Consider the following 26,572-nt stretch of genomic DNA (forward strand, 5'->3'; position numbering starts at 1 on the left):
TTCTAATTTACATGCTCGTCTGTGTTTGGAGTTTTCTAGTAACTCCTAAATTCTAATCTAGAAGCTTAAAGTGTCCGATCATCCCATGCTGAAAACAGATGGCTCAACGTCTGTGTTCATTTTGTTAATTTTTACAAAAACTAGATTGAAATGTATTGACACTTTTGTTGATGAATAGTGACTACATGTTGTGCAGCGGAGTTAGACGTGCACAGTTTGATCTGGGAGGCGGGATTACGCTCACATGCTCCGACAACATGTCAAAGCTTGGGAGGAAGAGAAGAGTAAATTTAACGCTTCGTAAACTGTGTGCAGCAACTTTTACATTTTTACACTTTATATTTTAGTCAACTTCAGATTTAGTCTAAGATGATCCAATAATGTTTAGTCGACTAAAACTAGACTAAGTAAAGGACAAGTCTTCACTGTCAAAGGTAAGTACAAAAATCTTACACTGGTTATAGTTACATAATGTTGACCTGTGGTTTTAATTTCACAGTCAAAGCAGGAATATTTATTTCTGTTATTTGCCACTTCGTTACATATGTATGTAACGAAGATTTCACGACTGAAATTAAAACCACGGATCAACATTATGTAACTATAACCAGTGTAAGATTTTTGTACTTACCTTTGACAGTGAAGACTTGTCCTTTACTTAGTCTAGTTTCAGGAGGACCTGGCAGGGTTCAGAGAAACGTGTTCATGACTTTACTGACTGAACAGCTGTTTGGTATTTCAGCCCAACAAACGTGGCAAAAATAAATGGCACTCTTTGCAAAGTAGCTTGTTTTGACTTCCCGAGAGTTTTTCAAAGATGCAGCATCTTTTGAAAACTATGAAATCTTCATGAATTGCACACAGCCATGATAAGCACTATGCAGGTAGAAGTAAATATACCAGTGGCACTGGAGCACCAGACTTGGTTTCTCTTTACTTTTCCGTGCTAAGATAGGCTTCCACACTGATGATCATCTGAACCCAAGAAAAAAAGGAAAGAGCAAATTTCCTTGAAAGTTGTTCATGTTCAAAGCAAAAGCTCAGCTGACTGGAGTTGGCAAAATCTCAAGAAGCTTTAAGGAATCACAGTTAGCAAACTTATCTTCCCTTTTTAGGATTCTCTTTGGTCTGGAAGAAGTTTGGAGACAGACTTTCGTCCGGCCTCGGAGGTTCTGGACAAACTGGTATTGACACTAGCTAAGTATTAACAAATTATTTACATATTTAATTAAATTCTTATTGTTATTAAAATTCACAAGATAAGTACCTGTAGCAATCCCAAGCATGTCCAGTTTTTGGCTCTGCTTTAGCTTAACAATTTTAATTATTAGCGCTGCCTGTCAGATGTCCGATCAAAATAAAAGCCCAGGCTGTAACTCCCCCCCCACACACACACACACAAAAGAAAAACAAACACAGGACGACAGTTTTAGCACAAACAGCAGTTTAGGCAATCAATGAAACACTTGTTCTGTGCTAATCAGGTGTTAGCATGCTAGGCTTTGACTGTAATATTAGCGCTTGTATATGCAACACTCAATACGCTAACATGTATGTACACACACTAGCACAGCAGGATGTTGGTGTAAAGCAGAAGTAATCTATTCAAGGCAAAATAAAGGATAAAGTATAGAAAACTACTATGATTATAAAATATACTTTTACACGGTGCAGAGATATTCTAGATTGTCCACAAACCAAAGTTACCCTGTTATCTTTGGCTAATCACTGCCAACAAACCAGCAAATTCACTCTTCTTCACACACACACACACACACACACACACACACACACACACACACACACACACACACACACACACACACACACTGCTTAGAAAAAACCCTCAGATATATTCGTTTGACAGGACCAACCTTTGAAACTCACTTTCTTCCAAATCTTCCCATGAAATATGAAAATAAACAGACATTTTCTCATATTTAACAAAATTGCATTGAACAGTTAGATTATGACACATTATTAAATCATAACATTTAACCCTGATAAACATTTCTTAGATTGTTGAAACCACCAGCTTCCTTCAAAGGTGCCTGCAGTCATATTGGCTCACAGCAGCCCTTGTGACAAGATAACAGAAACCTTGATATCTTGATATTTAATCATCCTCTCTGATCTGAAAATCTACCTGAACGTCATCACTGATAATCTGACAGGCTGGAACAAAGTCTCAATTACGCGTTTACAGAATTAAAAGTACAATAATTAGACTGAATTTGCAGCTAACAGCTGACGTGTAGTGATATGTACCTGTACTCATTCATGTACCGTGTTTGTGTAGTATCATCAGTGTTGTGTTTTCACAGATTTCAGATGCAACAGCTCACAAGAATATAGTGTTTTTGCCTCCTGTGTGATAAGACTGATAGTTCTCTCATGTCTCTAATGGATATGAAATTATTGCCAGAATGTAGTTAGCTTAGCTAGGCCCGGCTAAAAGATTAGAAATAGAGCCAGTCTAGAAGAGTCTACTTCCTGGTATTTCCACCAGGAATCCAGCCAGGTGAGCAGTAGGGGGCGATCGTGAGCCAATCCTGAATATGTGTAAATGAAGCTCAACAGCTAACACGTTTATTTACACCCGTTTAAAGACAAAAAGCCTATTTTTATTTTAGTGTTTCTAACACAACACTGATAATATGCCAGATTTGATATGAAACGACTCTTTTATCTCTCCTTTGATTTTTATTTTTTTCTAAATTATGCATCGGTCGTTTAAGGACGGGGACGTACTTTCTCGATGGTTGTGGGAAGCGTAGCTTAACAACAATGGAAACTTCCATTTGTATATAAGAAGCTACTGGTTGCGTCCCACTTCAAAAGCTGTAAAGCTTTCTCAGATTTACTGCAACACAAAACTGTAAAACTCTTAAAAAAATAATAAAATAAATAAAAGTAAATCTGTTGGCTCAAAGACGTCTTTTAAGAACATCATGGAAACTCGCCAAAGAAAAATGCTTTCTCCAGTAGAGCTGGTCTTTTTCTTCATCTACATAGAGCTCCACTGATTACGGAATAACTCATGAGCGCCCCCTACGCTCTCTGAGAAACAAGGGAAAATGGGTATCCTGGTTAACTGGACACCTGTGAGGTCACAAGGTGTTATCTCAGGTGTGCTGGCAGATTTGGAGATTTTGCTTTATAACATTTGAAACTGAAGGACAATCGTAATAATTTCTATGCAAAACTCCCAACATTCCCAAAATTCCCAACCATGTGCTGCATGTGGCCTCTGTGTGGATTTGTTACTTTTCTTTGTCCCATGTTACACAGAAAGAATTTATTTGATAAACTGATGGATGACGATGAAGCCGCAGGATTTCTGAGGGACAAATGTTTTATGCTTTTGGTACGTTACATATAAAAAAATAATTATCTGTTTGTTAAAAATATAACTCAGCACTCAGACAGGCGTTTACCAGGAACCGTATGGGTCCAGGAAATAAACTTTACTTTCATTATTTCATTATATTTAAATTTGAGTTATGTTTAAAAATTCAAAAGGTTGTTTTCAAATAATGACTTTTACAAACAATAAATAAATAACTGGTTCAGTTTGAATGTTAGGATTACTGAAAAACATACAGATGGGTGAGCATGAAGGTGTTATTGGATGTGGGGTTTTCATTTGTATTCTTTAGTGTTGAACAAAGAGCCAAATTGGATATTTTGTATCATGTCTTCACAAATAAATATCAAATTGAAAATAATGTCATAGACATCTTTTTGTTAACGGAATAAAACGAACCTGGATCTGAGAAGTTCATATGTGGTGTGGACGGCCTGCTGTTGTTTGTATTTGTCCTTAAATATAAAGTTGTCCAAAGTCAGTCAGTAATTGTGTTAAATAATCGTGATCGCCATATTTACCAAAGTAACTGCGCGCTGACAGATTTGTTACCAGTGGAGCGCTCTCAGGGCTACGGTAGATATGATACATCTGTCCTGTTTGATTTCCATGTCTGACCCACGTATTTGAAACACAGAACATTAGGATTTTGGACTTAACTCTGCAAGAATGTCATACGAGAGAAAGAAAATCAACAAATCCGACACTCGACACTGTGAAACCAGGATGCGTTCTGCACTGCAGCTTCAAAAATCATAATATTCATCATCAATTTATAGATGAATCATCGGGACTGGAGAACCAAATGTGAGAAGTGTGCGAAGTGGAGATTCAACTGAACACAGCGCTGCACAGAGATTTGCGAGGCCTCTCGATGGCGCCGCATTTATTTACACTCCGAGTCTGTGGGAGTGCGTGGAGATTAAAACGGTAAACCACCCAGGATACGCCAGTGGAACGACGGTGTGTTGAAACAGCATCTTAGAGGATTTAGAGGCTGTTTGATCATAAAGGTGCAGAAATCCTCTAACAAGCTTAGAGCGAGCAGTTTTGTTGCTTCACACAGTCGACTTTGACATTTTATGGCACAGAAACAAAGGCGGTCAACTAGAAAAGGAGCAGAGACACGTTTCCACAAGGCAACACATCCAGTGGTGTGATATTTGATGCCGGTCGCAGGCGGTCTGGTGTGTGAAGGATCTGACCAGTTCATCGTGCGAGTTAGTTTGAAGCTCATGCAGCTCTTTAGAGTCGATTTACTCGTTCAAAACAGCAGAGAGTCATTTTTATAGCAGGCCCTTGATTAGAGGCTCTCTGCAGATGGTTGTGTTGCTGAAACTGAGCTCAGGAAGGTTGACCGTCTCCAGGACTGGAATGATCATCAACATTTGTGTTCATTTAGCCTTTTCTGCAGAGAGCTTTCTCCCTCTGAGCCCCCGTTTTGGATCTGACCACGCTTTTTTTCTGCTCTTCGGTTGTTTTTATAAACCCAGATGCATTTGAAGAGCTCTGACGCATCATCAAATGAGTCAGAACTTCCTATCAGATATTAAATAACACAGCTGAGATCCAGATTCACTAAGAGTGTGATGTGAGTCTAATGTAACCTCTTAACTTCCGCCTGGAAACTGGAGACCCATTTAGGGTTCTGGGTGGGTTATCGCCTTTTTCTAGTTTCTGAAATGTGCTTGTTTAGCATCAAGCTGAAGCGTCGCCAAACCCAAGCTCTAATCCTTAGTGGGTCACCAGAAACCATTTGGATGTCTGAGTAGAATTTTAGCTCAGAAGTTTTTTCCTTTACGTCTTTACTCGGTGTGACGGAAATGTTCAAACTTTAGTCCCTGCAAGTCAACATCAGCTTGTCTTCTACGGTTCTTTCAGACTAGAGTAGCTATAGTAGAATTTATGAAATATTATGACAGTGTATCGTGGCCATTAAACCTTTAAAAAAAACATGAATGGAGCAAAGAGAGGAATCTTCCTGAAAAAATGTATTTAATTCTTGGTATTTTAATCCCAGATATATGGATTTGTAATCTAACGTTCAGAGTTATATATTTCTTTGAATGGCAGCGTACCTTGGAGAACTGATTACTGAAAGGTGTAAACTTTTGTCTTAATTTTTCTCTTTATGAGGACTTAAAAGGATATTCAGTGAGATTTATGTTGGCAAATCTTGCAAATTGTGTCCCAATACACAAAGTTTTGTTTTGAAATGTGTTTAAAAGTGTGATTTCTATGTGTAACTGAGGCGTGAGTGACCATGAAGTTTGCTGTTTCCAACACACACATTTAATGAATCTGGGTCTGAGTGATCTTGGAGGTTTTGTTCAGTGTGATCAGTAAACGATGACGTATTGCGTTCCCATCAGACAGTAGTGACCGACAGCAGTGGGCTGGGACAAAGCTGGCTGTCGCTCTCCACTCGAGTCCCGTGAGTCAACAGCTCCTCCACCGTTGTCCAATCATCGAGCAGCTTGCTGTTCCTCAGTCGGTTCTGCTTCATGTGGCTCAGTTCCAGCACCGTCTGAGATGACAGTGACCCCTGAATGCCCCCAGTTTGCTCCTCCCCACCTCCTCTCCTCTCTCGGTGTTGGCGTGACAGCGCCAGGTGGCGTCTTCTTTCCGTCCGGCTCCAGTATCGCCCCGCCAACCGTCCATCGTCTCCTTCCTCCTCCCCTAGTCTGCCTCCTTCTCCTCGCACCTCCTCGTCTGTGGTGACCTCACTGCGTTCCCTGGCCAGACGGTACGCTCGGGCCCTGAGCAGCTGATTCCTGACTGACCTCTGATTGGACAGTCTGGAGCGAGGTGAGGGTGGAGAGCGAGGACTACGTTGCGGAGCTCCAAGAGTGCTGTAGAAAGGACTGCACGTGCCCTTTGGCCTGCCAGGGCGGTTCCCGAGGGTCTGAATGCCACGCCAGTCTGACATGCCACTGGAGCCGGATCCAGGGCTCTTAGAGAGCGAGTCCTCCTCCCTGCTGCGGTTCGAGCCCTGGGCTGTTTCTCATTGTGTTCTGATGATTGGTCAGACTCGTTTTGTCTATGCTCAGATGACTAGCAGGGTGACAGTTGTTGGGATAGCTGGCCCTGCTCCTGGGCCCCAGTGCATTGCTGGTTGTGTCTGGCTGGTTTGTCTGGGCTGTGTTTGGATCTGTCATGTTGGGATGGCTCGCCCTGCGCCGTCGCTGTCCTTCACTCAAATCTGTTATTGTTCGACTCCTACCTGGACCCTCTACAGTCCCGCCTCCTCTGTGCTGCTGCTGCTCCAACCATAGCGCCCTCCGCTGACAAGGCTCTGTACGACAACCTGTTCAAAGAAAGCTGTGATTAGGCCTTAGATATGTGTCTGCAAGAGTGTTTTTGGATATACTGAAATATGCTCGACGGGCATCTCTGTCCTACAACCCCAGAAACACTCACCTGAACCTGGATTATAAACATATGAGGTGAGACGCAAGTTTGTCAGGTCGTGGTGCATTAAGGATCCGAGACACTGAGCTGGTGACTTAATGCTATTTTGCTAGAAAGTCAGCACAACAATACCACGATGCAGTGCACGGTTGGTTATATAAACAAGAAAATGTGGAAACTACACGTTGAAATGTTGGCTCTCAGTCAAGACATTTAAGCATTTCTCTCCCTCACAATGAGAAAGTCTGAGACTTTATGAATAAAAGAGGGATTTAGCCACCGTGACATTGCAGATTGGTTTCTGTTAGCACTTTGTCCATCTACTAAAAGTGACTATGTTTGAATGAGGTGGTAGCGTGGCCAAATTATCAGCTTGCTGAGCAAGATTGATTCATAGACTATGGGTACATCACACCAGCAAACATACATGCTTATCAGTGGTAAGTTATGCTTCACCAAAGTCTTTACTTCAGCAACACTGAAGAGTAGACTTCTTGGATGGTCTGCAGCGATCGATGCAGGAGATACAAACACAGCAGAGAGGCTGTTCTCATTAATTCTAGAATGTGAGGTCCAGCGAATAGCTAACAGCTACTGTTACCTGTGTCAGCACTCTGTCAAAGTGGCCACTCCCCTAACTTTGAGCCTTTGCTGTATCTAAATGGATGTATTTTAAACCTGATGTGTAGCTTACGTGAAGAAATCCTTCTATAGACAAAACTCTACCCAGCTGTTAACCTACCTTTGTGATGCTGTAGAGTTGGGCATTTTAACATGAGCTGTTGGAGCCAGCCTCAAGTGATCGTTCAAGGAACTGAAGCTTTGTCCCTGCCTTAATTTTCAGACGCAAATTTAGCTATTTGATTGGAGGGTGTAAACCTGATAATTCTGTATTGATGTAGTTATGTTTTTCAGGAAAACAGGGATAAGAAGAAAAGACACCCGACGCTAAAGTCACTTTGACCTCTGGTTGGACTGTGATGAAGCCATAGCTCAAAACTTTGACAGATCAGACACAGGTGTGGACAGACAAATTAAAATGACTAAAAGTGGAGATTTTCACAATTATTTTACTGTGTTTTACTAACCGATAGAGGGTGAGGGTGGTGAACGGTGACGAGGTAAAGTGGGACTCCTCTCAGCTCTGTGGAAGTGAACTGTTGTGGTCGTGCTGTTACCCACAGAGCAATGGGATGCTTTTGGTACTCCAGGTTGGGTCATCGGAGTCGTCTCAGGAATCGACTCCAAATCCCAGCGTCCTCTCTGCTCACGAGGGGAGTGGCCTGAGCGAAGATGGTGAGCTTGCCGATGAGTGTGGCCTCCGTGAATCTTGTGTAGCCGTCTGTGCTCCCCAGTGCTGACACTGTGGAAGCCCGAGTCGCTGGGTTCGGAGGAGATTAGGGACTCGGAGGAAGAGGAGGATCCTTGAGAGGAAGGGGTGTGGCCAGGCAGTGATGACATGGCATCTGTCTCAGCTTCGGAGAGCGCTATCCGGTTGTGTGGGCTGTCGGGGCCACAGCCTAACCCGCTGTCAAGCTCACTGAGGGGAAGGTAGCCAAGAGGACGTTCAGACCTCCAGGGCTGACGATAGTCCGACTAAAGAGAAAATAAAAGAATTTAAACTGAGGTTTTTTTTTCCAAATCAAACTGCAAAATATGCTGCAAATGCTCCATAACTGCAACATTTACTAATAAAAAATGGAATAGTTAGAGAAACAGTATAACAGAGACAGGGATAGGTCTGAGAAGAGGGCATAGCCTTGATACTGAAACCAGTTACCTGTCTGGGAAAAATTTTCGGGTCCACCTCTTCTGCACCGTAACAGCCAATCAGACAGCTCTCAGAGTTAGGCTGGTAGTGCAACATTTCTTGGCCCTGAAATAGAAACAAAGGTGAGAAAAGAAACTAGTGTGTCTTCATTGGAGAGGGTGATGAGTTAACTTTAGTGCTGAAAGTCTCCCAGACGTGACCTTGAAGAGGAGTTCAGTCAGATGTTTTTAAGGGCCGATTTATGGAACAATCTGGAAAGATCGCAGCTAGCGTCATATTTTAGACGAACACACTCAAGTGATATTTCAGAATAAAATGGTGTTGTAAACAAAAACAAGTTACCCGGTAGTCCAGTCTGTCCAGGTGGTCTAAGCTGTAGGACACACTGGGCAGGTAGTTGTTGCCTGGGTGCTGGTCATTTGATGATCTGGGGAGGTATCCATTGGGCGGGTAGGCATCAGGTGGCATCATCATGTGACCATTGGGAGAGTATAGGTCAGGTGACACAGTCATGTGACCATAATAAGGCCTGTGTAGTGAAAGAGATCAGGTCACTTTATATTTTATGAGGAAGAGGAATTCAATAAGAATGTAGGACGCTCCAGTAAAAGTGTCATATATACCTGCTTAAATAAAAACAATACATGTATAGTCTTCATGTTCTAAACAGACAGGTACTTCAGGAGAACAACCTTCCATGGCCATGAGAGAGACACTCGATGGAGCATCGTGCTGATCTTGCAAACTCAATTTGCCCCAAACCCTCAAGTAAAAAAGACACATTGTCCTTCAATCTGACATATCATGCAAACAGAGGCATAGGATTTATTTTGGTGTTTTTCGTTGCAGTCGTTACACGTCAGCTCATCCCCAAAACTTTTCTAAAAGTTTTTATGATACGTGTTCTCATCCTTGATCCCGAACCCACATTCTCTGCTTTGTGGTGAAAGTTTACTCTAGTTGTCCGTGTAGGTTCTCAGTCATCCAGGTCACGGTAAACTAAGGAGCTTGGAATGAAAAGCAACTGGATGTTTCATCTCTCATCTGAAAAGCTTCACCAGTTCTAAGACCAAATGGTGGAGAGTCCCAGATTTTAAGCCCTAGTGGGAGATCTCCCTTGAGAGGCTCGTTGACCCAAAGGGTGTGGCTCATTATCAGCAGAGACCGGGTGAAACCATTATCAGGGTGAGTGGGTGTTAAGTCGCCTGGGAAGGGATCTCGAAATTGGATTGTAGGTGGCAGACAGTTGGTGTCGTAAGCCACGCCCTTCTGTTCAAGGATGGCCATCGTTCAGATGGTTTCTTTCAACTAAGCCATCCATGTCCACTGCTGGGAAGGCCTTCCACACCATGTATAAACTTATTCTTAGAGTTCAGATAGATATCTACAACCAGATTAGTTTTATTTCCTTGAGAATAACAAAAAGATATCTAACCATTTGTTTTCAATTTGACATCTATTTGTGAAAATGTGATACAAAATATCCAACTGTCTGCCACCTATAATCCAGTTTTGAGATCCCTTCCCAGGCGCCTTAACTTCCACTCACATCTTGCGTCTGTTGGTCTCAATAAGTTACATGATAGCGTGACGCAGAGACTCACAATGGTTTCACCTGAAACCTCTGCTGATAATGATTCGGATAAGAGGTGAAAACATCTTCAAGAAACGTAAAGAAGTTCATTTCCACTTTCCTTAGTTTAGCTTCAAACTTTCAACTCATCCTCCTGCCATCTTTTAGTCCTACGGCCAACATCGTATCCAGTTTGCAAACACCTTATTCCCAAAATCGGACCTACGTTCCAAACTTTGCACCATTTAATTCTTTTCCTTCTCTATAAAAGTCTCTCCTACTGTGAAAAACACAAATTTCTCTATTGTCATGAACGTATGGGGTTGGGGCGCTGACTTGGTTATCAAGTCGGATCTTGGCTCCTTAAAAGTAAAGAAAACTGAAATGTTTTTTACTTAAATCACAAAAATGATGCTGTCAGAATACGACAGGAGTACGTACCCTGCAGTGTAGCCGTCTCCCTGACTTTCCTCTCCCTCCATCAGCCCCATGGCTCTCAGGGCCTCCCAGTGTCTCTCGGTGGGGACGCTGCACTCAATTGCACAATGGGACCTTCGCCTCCTGTGACCATGCCCCCTTTTAGCTTCCACCTGCACAGCGACCGGCTGGCCATACTCGTCCACGTAGTGAAGCTCCTCTCGGTGTCGGTGGTGAGCAGGTTCACGAGTTTTAGCCTGAAGACCAAAAAAACATGAAAGCACTGCAAGCTTAAGAAAAAGTGGAAATGAACATCAGTAATTTGGTTCCTTCTATAAACCATTATTTATATTTTCAGCCACCCGAGGTTTCTGCCGTGAAACATCGCAGTATTTCGTGGAGTAGTGATAAAGCAGATAGGCTGCATAAAGACACAGAGGCAAAGTGGGAGTTTGGCCTCCAATACAAGGTCAGTCAGTGCTTTTGATCCAACTGTTTGGCATGCCTGACTACAATTGCGTTACATAAAGTGGCAAATGATTCACACTGTCTTTATATAAAAAAACGAGCCATTTTGCATAAGTTGGATAACAAAAGAGAAAAGTTTGGAACTGCAGCAAAGTTTTTCCTTTAGTACTGTGTTTACTGTGAGTGTGTTTTTTAATGGAAACAGATGTTTATTGAATATAAAGCCTCTGACCGATGACCCTCTATGACACCATCAGCTGTGTCTCAGAAGGCTCCATGCAGTATTCATGTAAACTGGAATGGTTATTACACCAGACAAATAAAACCACTGGGTGATAAATAGGTCGTGTAAACACACTGGTACTGCTGTCCAGGCTCCTGTGCATGTTCATGCTGATCTCGCTCTACCTCCAGGATGACCCTGCTTTCATATCTGTGGGATGCAGGTGAGCTCGGCTGATTGGTTGCTGTTTTAGCTTGCTGCAGGCCTGACGCTTGAACGCTGGCTTCCCTCCAGCTTCTGTGGGCTCTCCTCTTTCCACCTCCAGCCAGCAAGCAAACTAGTCACTCAGCCTGTGTGTAGGATGTTAACTGATATCTGCCCAACAATGCAATAGTCCAGGTTTGGTAGAGGTGGGTGGCATCTCCGTGTAATCCTCTATTTCTTCTATTTTGCTGAGTTAGGAGTTTATTCTTCTCTTTTATTTCATTAGGTATGTTTAGGTTGTACTCAGGGGTGAACTGAAGCAAAAATTCCTTCAGCGAGTTTGAGTCTATCCTCAGTCACACAGAAATTTTTATGCTAACCTTGCCTCTGTAGAGCTGTCACGATGTCACATTTTCTCCAACAACCATGCAAACTCACTATGAATACACTGACAGCACCGATGTTCAGAACAGTTAGCATAGACCTTATAAACAGAGAGTGTTAATGCAGGCTGCATTAACACGACTGTGTATGTCTTTGGATGCATGCGGTCTGTAGGTGAGCGTGACAGAGTTGTGCTGAATTTAAATGCCCTGAAACTAAACTACAAACACAGAAAGTCGAGAAGGAAAAAACGCCTCTCCCTCTACTGCACGCTCATCTTTTCTCTTTTCTTTCCCTTCAAGTTTAAAAGCAGATAACTGCCTCTCCCTGACCCCGGTTCTACTAAAGATCTCCTGTTAAAAGCACGTTCTTCCTCCCCACCATCCCAGCTGCTGCCTCACAGGAGATCCAATCATTATAAATCAGTCCTATTTTATTTTGTAATCTTTGGTTCCTGAGTATTCTTTTAGTATTCCTTTGACAGTTTTCCCTTATTTTTTTCAGCCCTGCCATCACCTGTTTAATTAGCCACACCTGTTCCCAGTCAGCCAATCAGCTGTGTCTCCCCCTGCTTCTCTTTGTTCCTTTGCCCGATCCCCTCATCTTTTTAAAGGTTTGGTTTTCCGGCAGTTCCCAGTGCTTTAAGCATTCCTCATGTTCCTGATGATCTACTTGTGCACGGCCTTTTTGGATTCTCTCTTTTGCCTGCCCCTTGCTGGAATTGTTTGCTCTGCTAGCTGACCCGTGCACGACCTCTGCCTGGTCAAAGAATTTTAGTCTCCTTGCCTCCAGGGTCTTGCATTTGGCTCCTCTGCTCAGCGAGCCCTGCACTAACAGTGTCGGGTACCTCAGTCTATAAAGCCCCTTCAGATGACTTTTCTCTATATGGATGCAAATGAATCCACACAGTAAAAAACAAAAAGATTTGCCTTTGTTGTTTTAATGACGTTATTAAGAAAAACTGTGAAAATCAACAAGTAATGCTGCAAACTATTAAACGCTTCCCTAAATAAGGAAGTGTTAGACGTGAAAGGCTGAATGATGGAGAGTTCAATAGAACTGAAACCAGCATAACGGAGGTCTGAGTTTATAAATGGAACGAAGACGAGTTCACTGAAAAATCGAGAAAGATTTCAGTTGAGTGACTCACATACAAATAAGGCCAGCTGTACCAGAGACGCACGATAAACACTGAGACGCCAGACTGGGAAGATTTGAGATAATAATGAAAAAGCTTCGACTCAGTAAATATTCTCTGCTGCTCGTTTCTGAAGGAGAAACATTGGCTGAGATTTTGTTTGGCTAGACCTCGAAAATAACACAAGTCTGGAGATCAGGCTGATCACAATATCTCATTTTTACAAATTAATTAATGAAGATATGATTTTGAAAAATAACAGCAACGATGTTATCAGTCAAATCGAGGTTTAACTTTAACTTAGGATAAAATGAGACCTGATCATACAGATTTTAAATATGAGAAGTTTCTTTATTAATTCCCAATTATTTAATTTAGAATTAGCTTTTTCAGTGCTGTATACCATTTTATTTATTAAAATACAACAAATAAAATCAAGCAAGCTCACTCTGTCCAGAGTGGATCGTTCTGTCCAGTCAGAGCATAAAAGGACCACTCACGCTCCGAAGGACAGGCAGTCATTAGGTCGGCTAAAGCCAAGTGATAACAAAACCCCCGTTTAACGGTGCAGCCTTGTGTTGGAACGTCACATGTGAAAGTTAAGATGCAGCGAAGTTACAGAGAGGCGGCATCTAGGTCAGGATTCAGCCCCCCGTAACCTCTGGACCAGCACTGGAGTCTTTACTCTCTCAGTACAAGGCCTGAGGTCTCACACACTCACACACACACACACACACACACACACACAGGGACACACACACAGGGACACAAAACACTGGCACAGATATTAACAGAATCAGAACCACATGCACACATAAACAACATACAGTTCATACATGTGGAAACCTGCTTCCCAGAACACCCCTGCCCCTCCTACGCACACACACGCACACACACGCACACACATACACACACACACACACACACACACACACACACACACACACACACACACACACACACACACACACACACAGGCTCACAGAGCAGTCAGAGAGTGATGTGCTGTACCCTGGAGAAGTGTGTCGCGCTCCACTGCACTTTGACAGTAACACAGACTGATCTCTCTCCCCTCCCTTCATCTATCGGTCGCTCTCTGCTGTTTGTGATGCTTTGACTCAGTTTTCAGTCTCAAAGTGCAAAACTCTGCAGAATGCAGACATTCGTCATTCTCAGCACAAAATCACAGTTAGCATGCAACAAGAGAAAACAAGTGTCACATGAGGAGAGCTTGGTGAATCTGGGTCCACCAAAGTTTGATCATCAGAGCGCGAGTCACTGCAATGCAAAATGTCAAACTAGGCTATAAAGATAAAAACACGTCTGATACTCAGCCTGCTGTCTTTTAAAGTAGATGATACAAGAGAATCAAATTTATTTATACAGCATCTTTCATACAAAAGCTGCTCAACGTTCAGAGACGAAAAGATAAAAGCATTAGGACGAAACAAAAATGCAATAAATACAATAAAGTTTATATTTTATGTAAAAGCTACAGAAAAAAGGTTTTAATCCTGATTTCAAATAACTAATAGACTCTTTGTTTTATTCCACAAACGTATGTTACTCTCATTCTGTAATCTGTAGTGGAATACATTTTAAAAGCAACCTTCCCAACACTGAGCTCCATAATCTGAGTTAAAGAAAGCATAGAAATATTAAAAGGAAGCAGTCCGACAACAGAGCCCTGAGGAACCCACACGTGACCTTTATTTGGTCAGAATTATGGTTGCAAAATGACAAAAAAATCTGAATTTGTCAAATAAAAATCAAACCAATTAAGCGCAGTTCCTGAGAGTCCCACCCGTTTCTCCAGCCTATCAAGCAGCACTGAGCTGAAGCACTGCTAGGACTGTAACTTTTGATGCATCACTATTACGCTGAATAAAACTGTGATAAGAGCGGTGTCAGCGCTATGATGGGGTCAGAATCCAGACACTGAGAAGATTGTTCTGAGTGAATTTGCTGGTAAACAACCGTCTCAATAACCTTTGCCAAAAACGTTAATTTAGATATCAGCTGGTAATTACTAATTACTGAGACATCCAAGTTGGACTTTTTTAAAAGAGGTTTTATTACTGCATTTTTCAGGGTCTGAGTAAAATGCTGTGATAGCAGAGATGTATTATCTATCTGTAGTGTTAGTGGGCAATATATCAAAGGAGAAAGTTGTAGATTTCATCTGTTTAGCATTTTCTGTCAAAGATATGAGGTTTAAAGGTTTATTATTAAGTTACTATGTTATTACTATGTCTCTTGAAATTGAAACACCAACTGGTTGACTTGTCTTTTGTATTTTCTCAGTAAAAAATGCTGCAAAATCATTACATGGTTTATTAGACGATAACTCAGAAGGAAGTGGTGGCAAAGTTTTTGTTAGTAACATGCACTGTGCTCACAGTATTATTAACAGCTTATTGGCACATAAACCATAAAGTGCAACACACACATTTCCCCCGATTTTTCCCGTTTCTTTAAGACCATGCATCCCAGCTGTTTCCTCAGGAATCTCCCAGAATCTCTGACTTTTTAAAAAAAATAATTGGTAAACACATATTAGTAAGTTTTACGTGTTTGTCGTGTTGCCAGAAACACGGTCCACACACTAAATACAGTTTATACCCATCTGTCAGTGCAACCTGGCAACACACAACCCGGTTCATTTGTGCTGCTGGTCTCAGGAACACCACTGTTATTTGCTCACTTAAACAAAGGCGAACTGAGCGTGTGTTTTTGCCTTTGGTATAGTTTGAAAGATATTAATCAAGCCAAACTTCTGGCATTAAAAACTTGTAACTGAAATATGGTAAAAAGACAATATAACTTTATAAACATTCATGAAAATATCCACGCTGGACAGCTAAAAATGGCCGTGACTCGTCTGTGGTTGGAAAAAGGCGGGTGTGCAAAATACAACAATGAAAAACAAAGATGCTGCAAAATCAAACGATTTGGACAGCAGGAAAATCATTTCACACATCATCCTGTCCCATATCATTTTCATTTTACAAGTATTATTATACATGAAGTCACATGTCAAGTGCCTTAAGGACACGCTATGAGAATTAGCCTGGGAAAAACACTTTCCACAGCTTTAGTGCAAAGACTTAGCATCAGTTTTCTATTTCAGGTAAACGATACAAAGCTGCTGCCAGATGCTATTTAGTCACACTGATTAAATATCAGAGTTTTAAACTGCTCCAAAAAGGCACCAACAACACAAACACAGCTGGAAAGAGACTCCAGCTGAGCCGAGGTCTGTCAGACAGCTTAGAGCCGATTTCCCTTCTAAGTCCAGGAAGAGTCAACAACAAAAAACAACTTCCAACATACCCAGAACCAAAACTGTGTTTTGTAGCAGGAGACCAACATGTTAATTTGGGCATTTCAACAGAGGAGTCGGTGGGACTGGCTCACGTTTTGGATAAACAGGTAAGTTTCATCGTGGTAGCCTGGCTTTCTTAGTCAGTAAAAATAGGACCAAACGTCTGACTGACAGCAGACTGATTTCTCAGGTTGTTAACGAACCATCAGACTCACTGATGCTCACACCTAACGTCAGTCTGAGCTTCTGTGACATCACAAAACTGGAACTCTGTTCAGATTTGTAAGAGCCTGATGTCGTTGGCTAATGCGCTGCATATCAACGTACATCATTTAATGTAGTGTTAAAACCATCAAAAATAAACTTGTGCTTTTTTTAAAGAAAAAAGGTTAAACGACATCTTGCTGAACCCAAAATAAAGCACACGTAAGGCTTCACAGTAACATATACATGCTGCTGATGAGCTGAAAATCTATAGTTGAGGTGGTGTTCGTCCTCTGACTATGCAGCCTGACAGATGCAGAAATACTCAGGAGCAAAATAGATCATGAGCTCTGTGATTTGGGTGAAGTGGAAGTGAGTCACATTTTCTTTTGTATCGTACACACAAAGAAGGTCGTTTTTTATGAAATGATTGGACAAAACCCTGAAATGTTCTGGTACGAACATGGAGGCTTCATCTGAAAGCATCTAAATTTGTTATCATGTGATTTATCTCAGTTATAATTATCAGAATCCATGTTTGATCAGTGATTTGTGAATTATGCCGCTGACACAGTGTACTGTGCAGCCACGGGGAGGACAGAGCAGCAGCACCACTCTTTTATGTCAAACTGTCAGTCTCTGTGCAGTCACATGCCACGCCCTGCTTTGCAGCCTTAGATTCCTCCGATCACGCACAAAGCGTGGCTTTCTGCTCTGTTTCGTGTTACAGCGCTGTCAGCACAGACAGGCAAACATTTACATGCAGCTTTAGGGGCCATGAAAGAAGATCCTGCTGATCGTCTCCAAGAAAAACCTTGAGCTTTCACCTGGCAGGTGAGCAGAGAGTCAATATGGACCGATTCAGTCACAGCACCAGTGGGATGAAGTTGAAATGACATCCTGGGCACAATCGTGTTGGTTCTTCTTCTTTTGGCTGCGCTCTTTAGGGCTCGCCACAGCATCCGTCTGACCCTATCCCCAGCATCCTCCTCTGCCACACCAAACCTCTGCACGTCCTCCTTCACAGCATTCACGAATCCTCTCTGGGGTCTGTTCCTCCTTCTTACATCTCCATAGTCAGCATCCTTTGTCTAATATATCCACTATGCCTCCTCTGCACTTGTCCTTGCCAGTGCCCTCTTTCTTAGACATCTCCACTTCCTCCTTACTGATCCTGTGTAGTTCATTGTCCTCCATCTGTCCCCTTACCTCGCTAATTTTCTGCATTCATCAGCTCCCATCTTCTAGACACACTCTCTTCACTCATTTGCACATGTCTGTGGTTAACCACCCTAACTTGCTGCACATCCTTTCCAGCCTGATTTTCCTTCCCAGTCTTTTTCTCCTTTCTTAATGCCCAGTCTCACACACAGCTACTAAGCCTTTCCTGCATGCCTAGCCTCAAAGTACTCTTGTCAATCTCTTCATCTCCCTGGAGTAGTGTAGTTATTGATGGAAAATGTATTTAGGAAAAAATACCTACTGTGCACACAAGACAAAAGATTTTTGGATGGGTCCACACAGGGATCTATAGGGGTCGTGAGACTGCACGAGTTAAGGACAGTAATCACCTCTTGTTGGCTCTTTTGATTGGATTTTTTGCTGATTGCTGATTGATACGGATTTTTATGGACAGACTGAAGCATTAGATTTGAATTATCTGGTACTGTTTTCTCATCGTTTAAATCTTATTAGCCTGTCAGATGTTCCACAGGGGTCAGTTTCAGGCCCAGTCTTGTTCTCCTTATATATCCTCACATCCTCATAGAGCATGTAAGTGAGATGCATGGTTCAAGTTGTATTTCTTATGTTAATTACTTACAGATATATCAATGTCAATGTCTTAAGGACTTCCTTTGCAAGGTCAAAAATTAATTTCCTCCAACTAAACTCAGAAAAAATGAAATTGCTGACCACGAGTTTTGGCCCATGCCTGAACAGATTCTGGCATTAGCTGATTCCCTGAAGGTAAATTTCATGGCAGTTGTAAAACTATCCTAGTGATATGTATAAGATGTAACTAATGAAAGGATATAGACAACTGATGAAAGTTGCAAAAGTGTGTAATCATGTTGGTCTGGACTGTCATTTTGGTGATCAGCTCAGAAACTCAGAAATCCTCAGACTAAATGGAGGGAGATACTAAAACAGCATCAAAAAATGTGGCTCTCATTGGGCGTGCAGCACAACCAAAGCAGCAATCATAAATAAGGCATGACATTACCGGTGTCATTGGGGGATAGTTTCATGGTGTTCAAAAATTCTCTAAATGTGGGCCTGTTTGATCAGACACAGTGAGAGGAAATCCCTTCTTCTTCCAGTACTGGAGCTACTCCTCAAATACTGTAGTGTAGTGCAGGGCTGCAGTGGAGGAGTCTACAATGTAGGTTGGTGCATGGATTATAATAATTCTTTAGGTTGATGATGATGATAAAACTGTCTGTACAACTCGTAGAATCAAAGTTGAAGGAAAAACCAGAAACATTATCAGTTCACATTCAACGAAAATGCTGTGCCTTTTGAAACATGTTGGCTGAAACTGTAAACTTTGAAGAAGAGGCTAAAAACTGGCCAAATAATGAGCACAGTTAATAATTATTAAATATACTGTCCAGCAAATATAGTGCTATATCAAAGCTGTTTACTGATCTGTTGAAAACTACAATTTATTGTGTATGTTTAACTAAATAGCACAAAACTTAATGTGTCATTAAGTTGAGTTAACCCTGGGACCTGAGAATGATCTATCACATAAAAACATGATATCAGACTAGCAATAAACTACAGCCCACATTATAAAGAAATTAATGCCTTATTTCTTGACAAATGCATGTCAAGGAGTTACCAAGGCCATAGAGTGTTAATTTAAGTGGTTGAACGAATACATTTGTAGGGAAATATCAGCAGATGTAATTTTGCACATAAATTCATATATATGTATATATATATATAAAATATTTCATGTAAAGCTATTTCTGAGCCAACATACAGTTTCACCTTTTTAAGTAGGGACCAGCGTAACTAACGCTTGCCTTGTCCTGCTAGAACTTGTTTACTGGTGCTAGGACCAATTCTGTTTACATTATACATGCTTCCCTTAGGCAGCATCATTAGAAGACATAGCATACATTTTCACTGCTATGCTGATGACACCCAGCTCTATCTGTCCATGAAGCCAGGTAACACACACCAATGAGTTAAACTGCAGGAATGTCTTAAAGACATAAAGACCTGGATGGCCGCTAACTTTCTGCTTCTTAATTCAGATCAAACTGAGGTTATTGTACTCGGCCCTGAAAAGCCTAGAAATATGGTATCTAACCAGATTCTTACTCTGGATGGCATTACCTTGGCCTCCAGTAACGCTGTGAGTGCTGCAGCAAGAGTCCTGACAGGGACTAGAAAGAGAGAGCAGATTTCTCCTGTTTTGGCTTCCCTTCATTGGCTTCCTGTTAAATCCAGAATTCAAAATCCTGCTCCTCACATACAAGGTCTTAAATAATCAGGCCCCATCTCATCTTAATAATATTAAAGTCATGGAAAGGACTTTCACGTGATCAAATAGTTTAATTTAGCATTATTTAATTCTGTTATTCCAACTTAATTAATGATGAGCTTATTTCACTGCAGTTGATTGAGTTGATTGGCAAACCGTGCAATCACGTTAGTCCAACAAAAGCACTTAATACTATTGGAAAGCTATTTCTTAAAGTGGAAATCCTTCCCACAATTATTTTAAGTTCATTCAAAGAGTTGTTCTTTGGAGTGTTCAACAAAGTTTAGAGGCTGGTTAAAATAAAACTTTAAAGAATGTATTAAAAAACTCACATCTGTCACTACATCCTTCACTCACTATGTGTTTATAGACCTCTCTGCATTCAATCATTGGTTGCATTATCTTGGCTCTCACCGTGTGTCTTTGTCCTGCACTCCTCTCCAACCGGTCACTGCCCTCCTGTTGGTCGTCGGAGGTTCTTCTGTAAAGGGAGTTTTCTCCTGTCGCCACGTGCCTGCTCACACAGGCTCGTCTGATTGCTGTCTCTGTAGGATCAGTATGAAGCACATTGAGCTGACTATTGTTGTGACTTGATGCCATATAAATACAAATGAATTGAATTGAACTGTAATGTAACAGATTACTTTTAATTCCCCTTACTGGGGGTTTGATTCTTACAGTCCAAGCGGGCGCCGGTCTCCTTATTACAACAACTCGTGTTTTCCTCTCTGGTCTCTATTTAAAGTCTCGTGTAGACTGATATGTGTAGTGACTGTCTGTAAACACGCAGCATTTCATGTCTCATGTGTTCATGAAGTGCACTGATCAGGTCACCTCAGCAGGCATCAGCTTGAGTTATGACCTCCCTCCTCTGTTTGTCTCTGCCTGTTTTACTCTGTCAGAGATCCACTGGTCCACTGGTCTCTGAACTCTGTGTGTGTGTGTGTGCGTGTGTGTGTGTGCGTGTGTGTGTGTGTGTGTGTGTGTGCTGCGCATCATCTGATAAGGTGTTTGTTTACATGCACCACAGCGTCAGCGCATCGAGGAGAAAACCCTCTCCGACATGCGTTCCCAGATAATCGTATGTTCCAGAGTTCTGAGATGAACAGGAGCCAGAAAACATTCATGCTGCAGATTGTTCAGCTCCACATGAAGGCGAGCCTTTTGATCATTGAGGCGTTCAGCCAGGAGATGTGGTGCTAAATGAAAACACGGCTAACTCGCTGACAACAATTACTGAGATGTGGCTTCTTGCTACAACAGGCAGCGAGCAGGAAGGAGGAGTGCTCAGTCACCAAGACAAACGGGAACACTTTCCAAGAAAAACTCCCAGTGACGGCTGGTCTGTAGAGCTGGAGCGCTCTTCATAATGTGTCCTTGTGCTATTCAGGCTTTACGTGGATAATAGTGTGTTGAAAGCTTTTAAGAGAGTGATTTTCTTTTCCCCCTCTTATACAGTAGTCACCAACGGAAGTCGCGGTTGGCAGGTTTTGGTTTAAGAAAAGAAAAAGATCTTTGTAGAGTCAGATAAGATGCTCCATATCTGTGAAGTCAGTTTATTAGAGGCACATAAAGAAGGAAAAACATGCTGACCTATATTCAGATCGCTGCCAACGAGCTCAAAACTAATTAGGGAAATTATGGGGTTAATTAACATAAGATTAAATATTTATTTTTCTGCAAAATGAAATAAAACAAATCCTCCATTTGTCTGGAATGATGCTTTAAGGTTTTGTGCAGAATTCTGATGGAAATATGGAGAGCAGAACAGAAACGCTGGATGACTCATCCCTCACTGCTTCAGTAAGTCAGATGACAAACTTGATTTTTTTGTCACATGGGGGAAGCAGGGGCCTTATTTCCAGGAGGGTTGGGGGAGTTATGACCCCCCAATAATCAGACCCAACCAATATAACCCCCCAATAAAATGATGAATTATCTTGCATAAATAGGCTGTTGATTTTCTCTACTCATTTCAGTTATTACCAGCAAAATAGTTGCATGTTTAATCATCTGTGAATTTACCCACATTTATTTATTTATTTAGACAGAGATCTTGACCCCCCCCCCAATGTTCAGCACAAAGTTACGCAGATGGGAGGAAGAAAACAGCGAAAATCCAAATCTACAGTTACAGACTGTTCGAAATAACCAGCAAAAAATACAAAAGATTTCAAAACCAAACGCTGTGTGATAATAAAACAGATGCTTTAGGTGCGCAGGTGTATTTGTAGATCGACAGATGATGAATGCATGGTCTAAACTTCTACTTTCACTTCATATTTGATGCAACATGATCTTTATCTTGTAAATAATGGCCCGCAATCACGATCATGATTGCGTGATTTAGTGCAGGCCTGTTCCTTGGATTCCTTTTCTAACCCTCCTTAATCTTCATTTCTAGTTTCGTGCTGCTAAAATGGGGATGCATCTGTACTCACTCCCAACGTCTCACATATGGACAGTTGATCAAGACCCGTCAGCATCAGCATAACATAGTTTTTCTACAGGTAAAGACCGTGAACGTCTTCTTAAACTTCATCAAACAGCGAGTAAAAAACCAAGCAAAACGAAGCTTGAGACCTGAGCCACAGTCCCCCGGTTCCCTTTCTCCTGTGTAGGCTTTATGGCTCCTTTTACGCAGGAGCATTTGCTCAGATTTGATCTCATGCAAATGAGATTGGGTTTTAATTACTTGCTCTTTATGGCCCCTCAGGCTTGTGAAAAATAACCGTCTGAACTGAGTAGTCTGGGTGTCTCGTGCACATTCTTACATAGTCAGGATTAAGAGAAGATCTCTTAGTGAAACATTCACAGCACTTCAGCTCACGTCTAGATTCTGGAAGTGCAACCAGCTCAAACGTTTTTCTGGGCTCGCAGATCAAATCAAAGATTAGCCTCGGAGTGTCAGGTCTTCATCTTCAGCAGACATCAGACCAGCAGCTCTCTGAAGCTGTTTTTGACCCATGCATGAAGTGCCTGATGAGGCTGTTTGAAGTTAATCCAGCACATTTCCAACCACAGCTTCTCTGCCTGAACGCGCTGCTGACAAATACAAGACCACAAATTAATTTTGTTAATCAAGTTATTAAGTAACAACAATGAAAACACCACCAAACAGTCTACAGGCGCACTAACAACTCTGAAAAGGTTACACTTGCTTCTCCCTGATTTTACAAACCTCCAATTAATAATGAATAAGTTCTCATGTAAACACCACCATAATGGCTTTAAGTGAAGCACACATTCATAGCATTGCATGTGTAAATATAACTTATTTATAGGAATGAAAAGAACAAAGCATGCTTCATTTCAGGACACACACAGCACTGAGACGTTCTCTGCAGAGATGAGATAACCTGCTGGACGTGACCTCAGCTGATCTCTGCAAATCAGGCCTTTGCTTCAGCACAGCAGTGAGACTGAAGCCACTGTGGATAAAACACTCGTGACAGCCTGCTTGGAGTTTGTCAAACTGCATTTAAAGGACAAAGTGCAAAGAGATTTGTTGATTTGATGAGACACAAACTCCCAGGCACTGATCATCACTCAGTGAACCCACTGGTGCAGCTAAGCACGGTGGAGGCATCATCATGCTATAGGGGTGCGTCTCAGCAGCACAAACACAGAGACCTGAGTGGGTTCACCTTTCAGTACCACAGAGACCTGGAGTAAACTGACCAGACAACACTGGAGTGCCTTCAGCTGCAGCGTCACAGGTAAAGTCCAGACTTTACACCCAGAGCCTCAGTGCACCCAGCACAGGCAGCATTTTAAAGGTTTACGTAGCCATAGTTAACAGTCCTGCTGTCAAACTTAGTGTTAAGTTAAAGGTTAAGCTTGGCCAATGACATTACCCTGATTTATTAAACTTTTGATTCCACAGTGGTCCCGAATTTACAAAGACTTAAACCTGGCGATAAGAATAAAGTCTTCAGAGAAGTGTCTTGATGCATTCTCAACCATCCAGGAAAGCAAATCTCCAAAAGTTGATTCTGTTCATCTGGACGTAGCGCTTTGTGGGAGAAACGTTTCTGAAGGAACTGAAGGAACAACGGGCTGGGAGGTCAAACCTCCCAGCCCGTTGTTCCTCAGTGGGCTGTTTCAGTCATTATGCAAATGTACTGTTTATAAGACTGGGGAAACCTGCAGTCAGCTGAGACTGAAGAAGTCACCTGGGTGAGTGACGAAACGTTTCTCCCACAAAATGCTACGTCCAGATGAACAGAATCAACTTTTGGAGATCTTCAGAGACGTGTTTTTGCAGCCACGGGCTTCACCTCCTGCTGACCATCAGAGAGACTACAAGGCACATCTACAGTAGCTTCAGTTCTTAGACACAGAAATCATCTTTCATACTAAGGTTCTGAGGTTCTGCGAGGAGAATAAGATACACTTCTTAGAGGTTTACCCAAAATACTGGAAACTACCACTGCTGCTAGAGAAGCTTCTACAAAAGACTAAATTAGTTTTAGAATACTTTTTAAATGGCAAACAGGAGTGTTTGATTTTTACATAATATTAATAATAATAATAGAATTGCAAAAAGCAAGAAACACTGACTGTGACTCATTGAAAAAGATGTGAGTGTAAAGTGAAGGGATGTGAATACTTTATGAATCCTGGACGTGTGTGTGCAGCTCCCATCACTGTTTCTCACTCACTGCTTTTCTTTCTGCCTCCTCATCCTTTACAGAAACACACACACACACACACACACACACACACACACACACACACACACACACACACACACACAGATAACAGCCTTTAGCCTTCAGTCATCAGAGCTTCTCTCTCAGCTATTGTCTGGGTTCATTCGTAATATCTGGGTTAGGGATTTGTGTACATGTGCGTGTGAGCAGGAGTGTGTGTGTGTGCATACAGTAAAGGTGTGTGTCTACATCTCCACAGTGATATAACAGAGAGCAGGTCATCCCAGCAGCCATCACATCTCATTTACCCACCCTCCTCCTCCTCCTCCTCCTCCTCGTTCTCCTCTCTTTCTCACCCCCCTCTTTGTTTATCACTCTCTCTCTCTCAGACCCAAAACACACCTGCAGAAGCTCACTCACCTTGGTCCGAGTGAGACGGCAACCCATTCTGCCTTTGCCCTCGGACAGGTCAGAGTTAGGAGGAGCAGAGAGGAGAAAATGGTGGGAAAATGGTGAGTATGACAGGAAAAGAAAAGGAATAAGATGCAGAGATCAGATGAAAGAAACTGCAGAGGAGAGGAAGGAAAAGGGCAGAAGAGGGTTCAAAAGCCTGAGAACGAAAGACAGCGAGAGAATAGAAAGAAAGAGAGAGAGAGAGAGAGTTTGTTGAGCCTCGTCCGCCCACCAGCTCACATCTCCAAACTCTGAAAACCCACAATCCCTGGCTAATCAGCTGTCCTCCTGTGCTGCTGAGGAAACTACAGCTCCCATGATGCTGCGGTGTAAACAGCAGCAGCAGCAGTCGGTGGGAAGCAGGTCCATCGCATTAAACCCCTCTCTCCTCTGGAATGAGAAATAATCATGGGCGAGCAAACTGCAGCAGGAGCAGCACAAAGCGGGACGAGCGAGACAGAGGAGAATGAATGAAAGAGAGAGAGAGCGGTACATGTAAAGAACAGAGCTGTCTTCATCTGACTGCTTCTTCCCTTTCTCTCTGTGTTCTTCTCTCTCTCTCTCTCTCTGCAGCTCGGCTCCTGCTGGCCAATCACAGTGGCTGGATGCAGGAGGAGGGAAACATTTGCTCTGATTGGTCAAAGGAAGTGTCAGCTGAAGCATCCATTCAACGTTTTTCTCTCCCCTCTGCTCCTCGCTCTTTCTCTCGTTCTCTGTATTTTGTTGGTCTGTCCTTGTTTCACTCCCTCTTCTTCACACGGTGCTTTTTCTCTCATCCCCATCTGTCTCAGAAAGCCCACAGCATCGACTGTGTGTGTGTGTGTGTGTGTGTGTGTGTGTGTGTGTGTGTGTGACTCCACCAGACCCTTTTTAGCCTTCATAACTCACATGTTCAAAAATGAAAGTGCACTTTGATGTCCTGTAATATGGACGTTATTTAGCATGAACGTACATTTTGCACAGCTTCGTTTAGAATATTAAAGTTGCTGTTAAAATAAAAGCTGGACAGAGAACACAGTCCAATCCCGTCTGAACACTACACCTTAATCTAAAAAATAATATAAATAGATATATATTTATAAATAACCCAACATAATGGAGATCCTGGTACTCTGATCCCATGCTGCTATATTTGGCGATAGAAACATGGAATTTCTCTCTAGCGTCATGATCAAGCTTTCAGTCTAAGTTCAACATTTTAGTTTATTGTTTTGTTTGTAAGTTATATTATAATTATTACCTAGTTTCAGATTTCCTGCGCTCCTGTCTTTCCTCTATTTGTCTCTTAAGTCTGTATTTCTTTGTTAGACCTGCTGTTACTTCCTGTTTTACTTTGTTACCCTCTCGTCTCGTCTCGTGTAACAAGACTGTTTGGTTTTGCTTGTATTTTCTGCTGTGTGTGATTTCCCCGCCTGTTTTCCCTTCCCTGATCATTTCAGTGTATTAACAGCCTCAGTTTGTGGTAGTTTTCCTCTTACTTTAT

General features: G+C 42.0%; 1 protein-coding gene across 1 annotated transcript; it reads right to left on the reverse strand.

The window, feature by feature from the left end:
- Window positions 1–1,474: 1,474 nt before the first annotated feature.
- LOC120728076 lies at window positions 1,475–26,304 on the reverse strand. The gene is made up of 6 exons (XM_040022771.1): window positions 25,057–26,304; window positions 10,564–10,796; window positions 8,892–9,078; window positions 8,559–8,654; window positions 7,867–8,374; window positions 1,475–6,674 (listed from the first exon to the last, which is right to left on the reverse strand). Exons 1-6 carry the CDS (start codon window positions 25,081–25,083, stop codon window positions 6,322–6,324), a joined length of 1,404 nt encoding a protein of 467 aa, XP_039878705.1. The 5' UTR covers window positions 25,084–26,304; the 3' UTR covers window positions 1,475–6,321.
- Window positions 26,305–26,572: the final 268 nt, after the last annotated feature.

Source organism: Simochromis diagramma, unplaced genomic scaffold (genome assembly GCF_900408965.1).
Source record: "Simochromis diagramma unplaced genomic scaffold, fSimDia1.1 OVJJ01000308.1, whole genome shotgun sequence".
NCBI lineage: Eukaryota > Metazoa > Chordata > Actinopteri > Cichliformes > Cichlidae > Simochromis > Simochromis diagramma.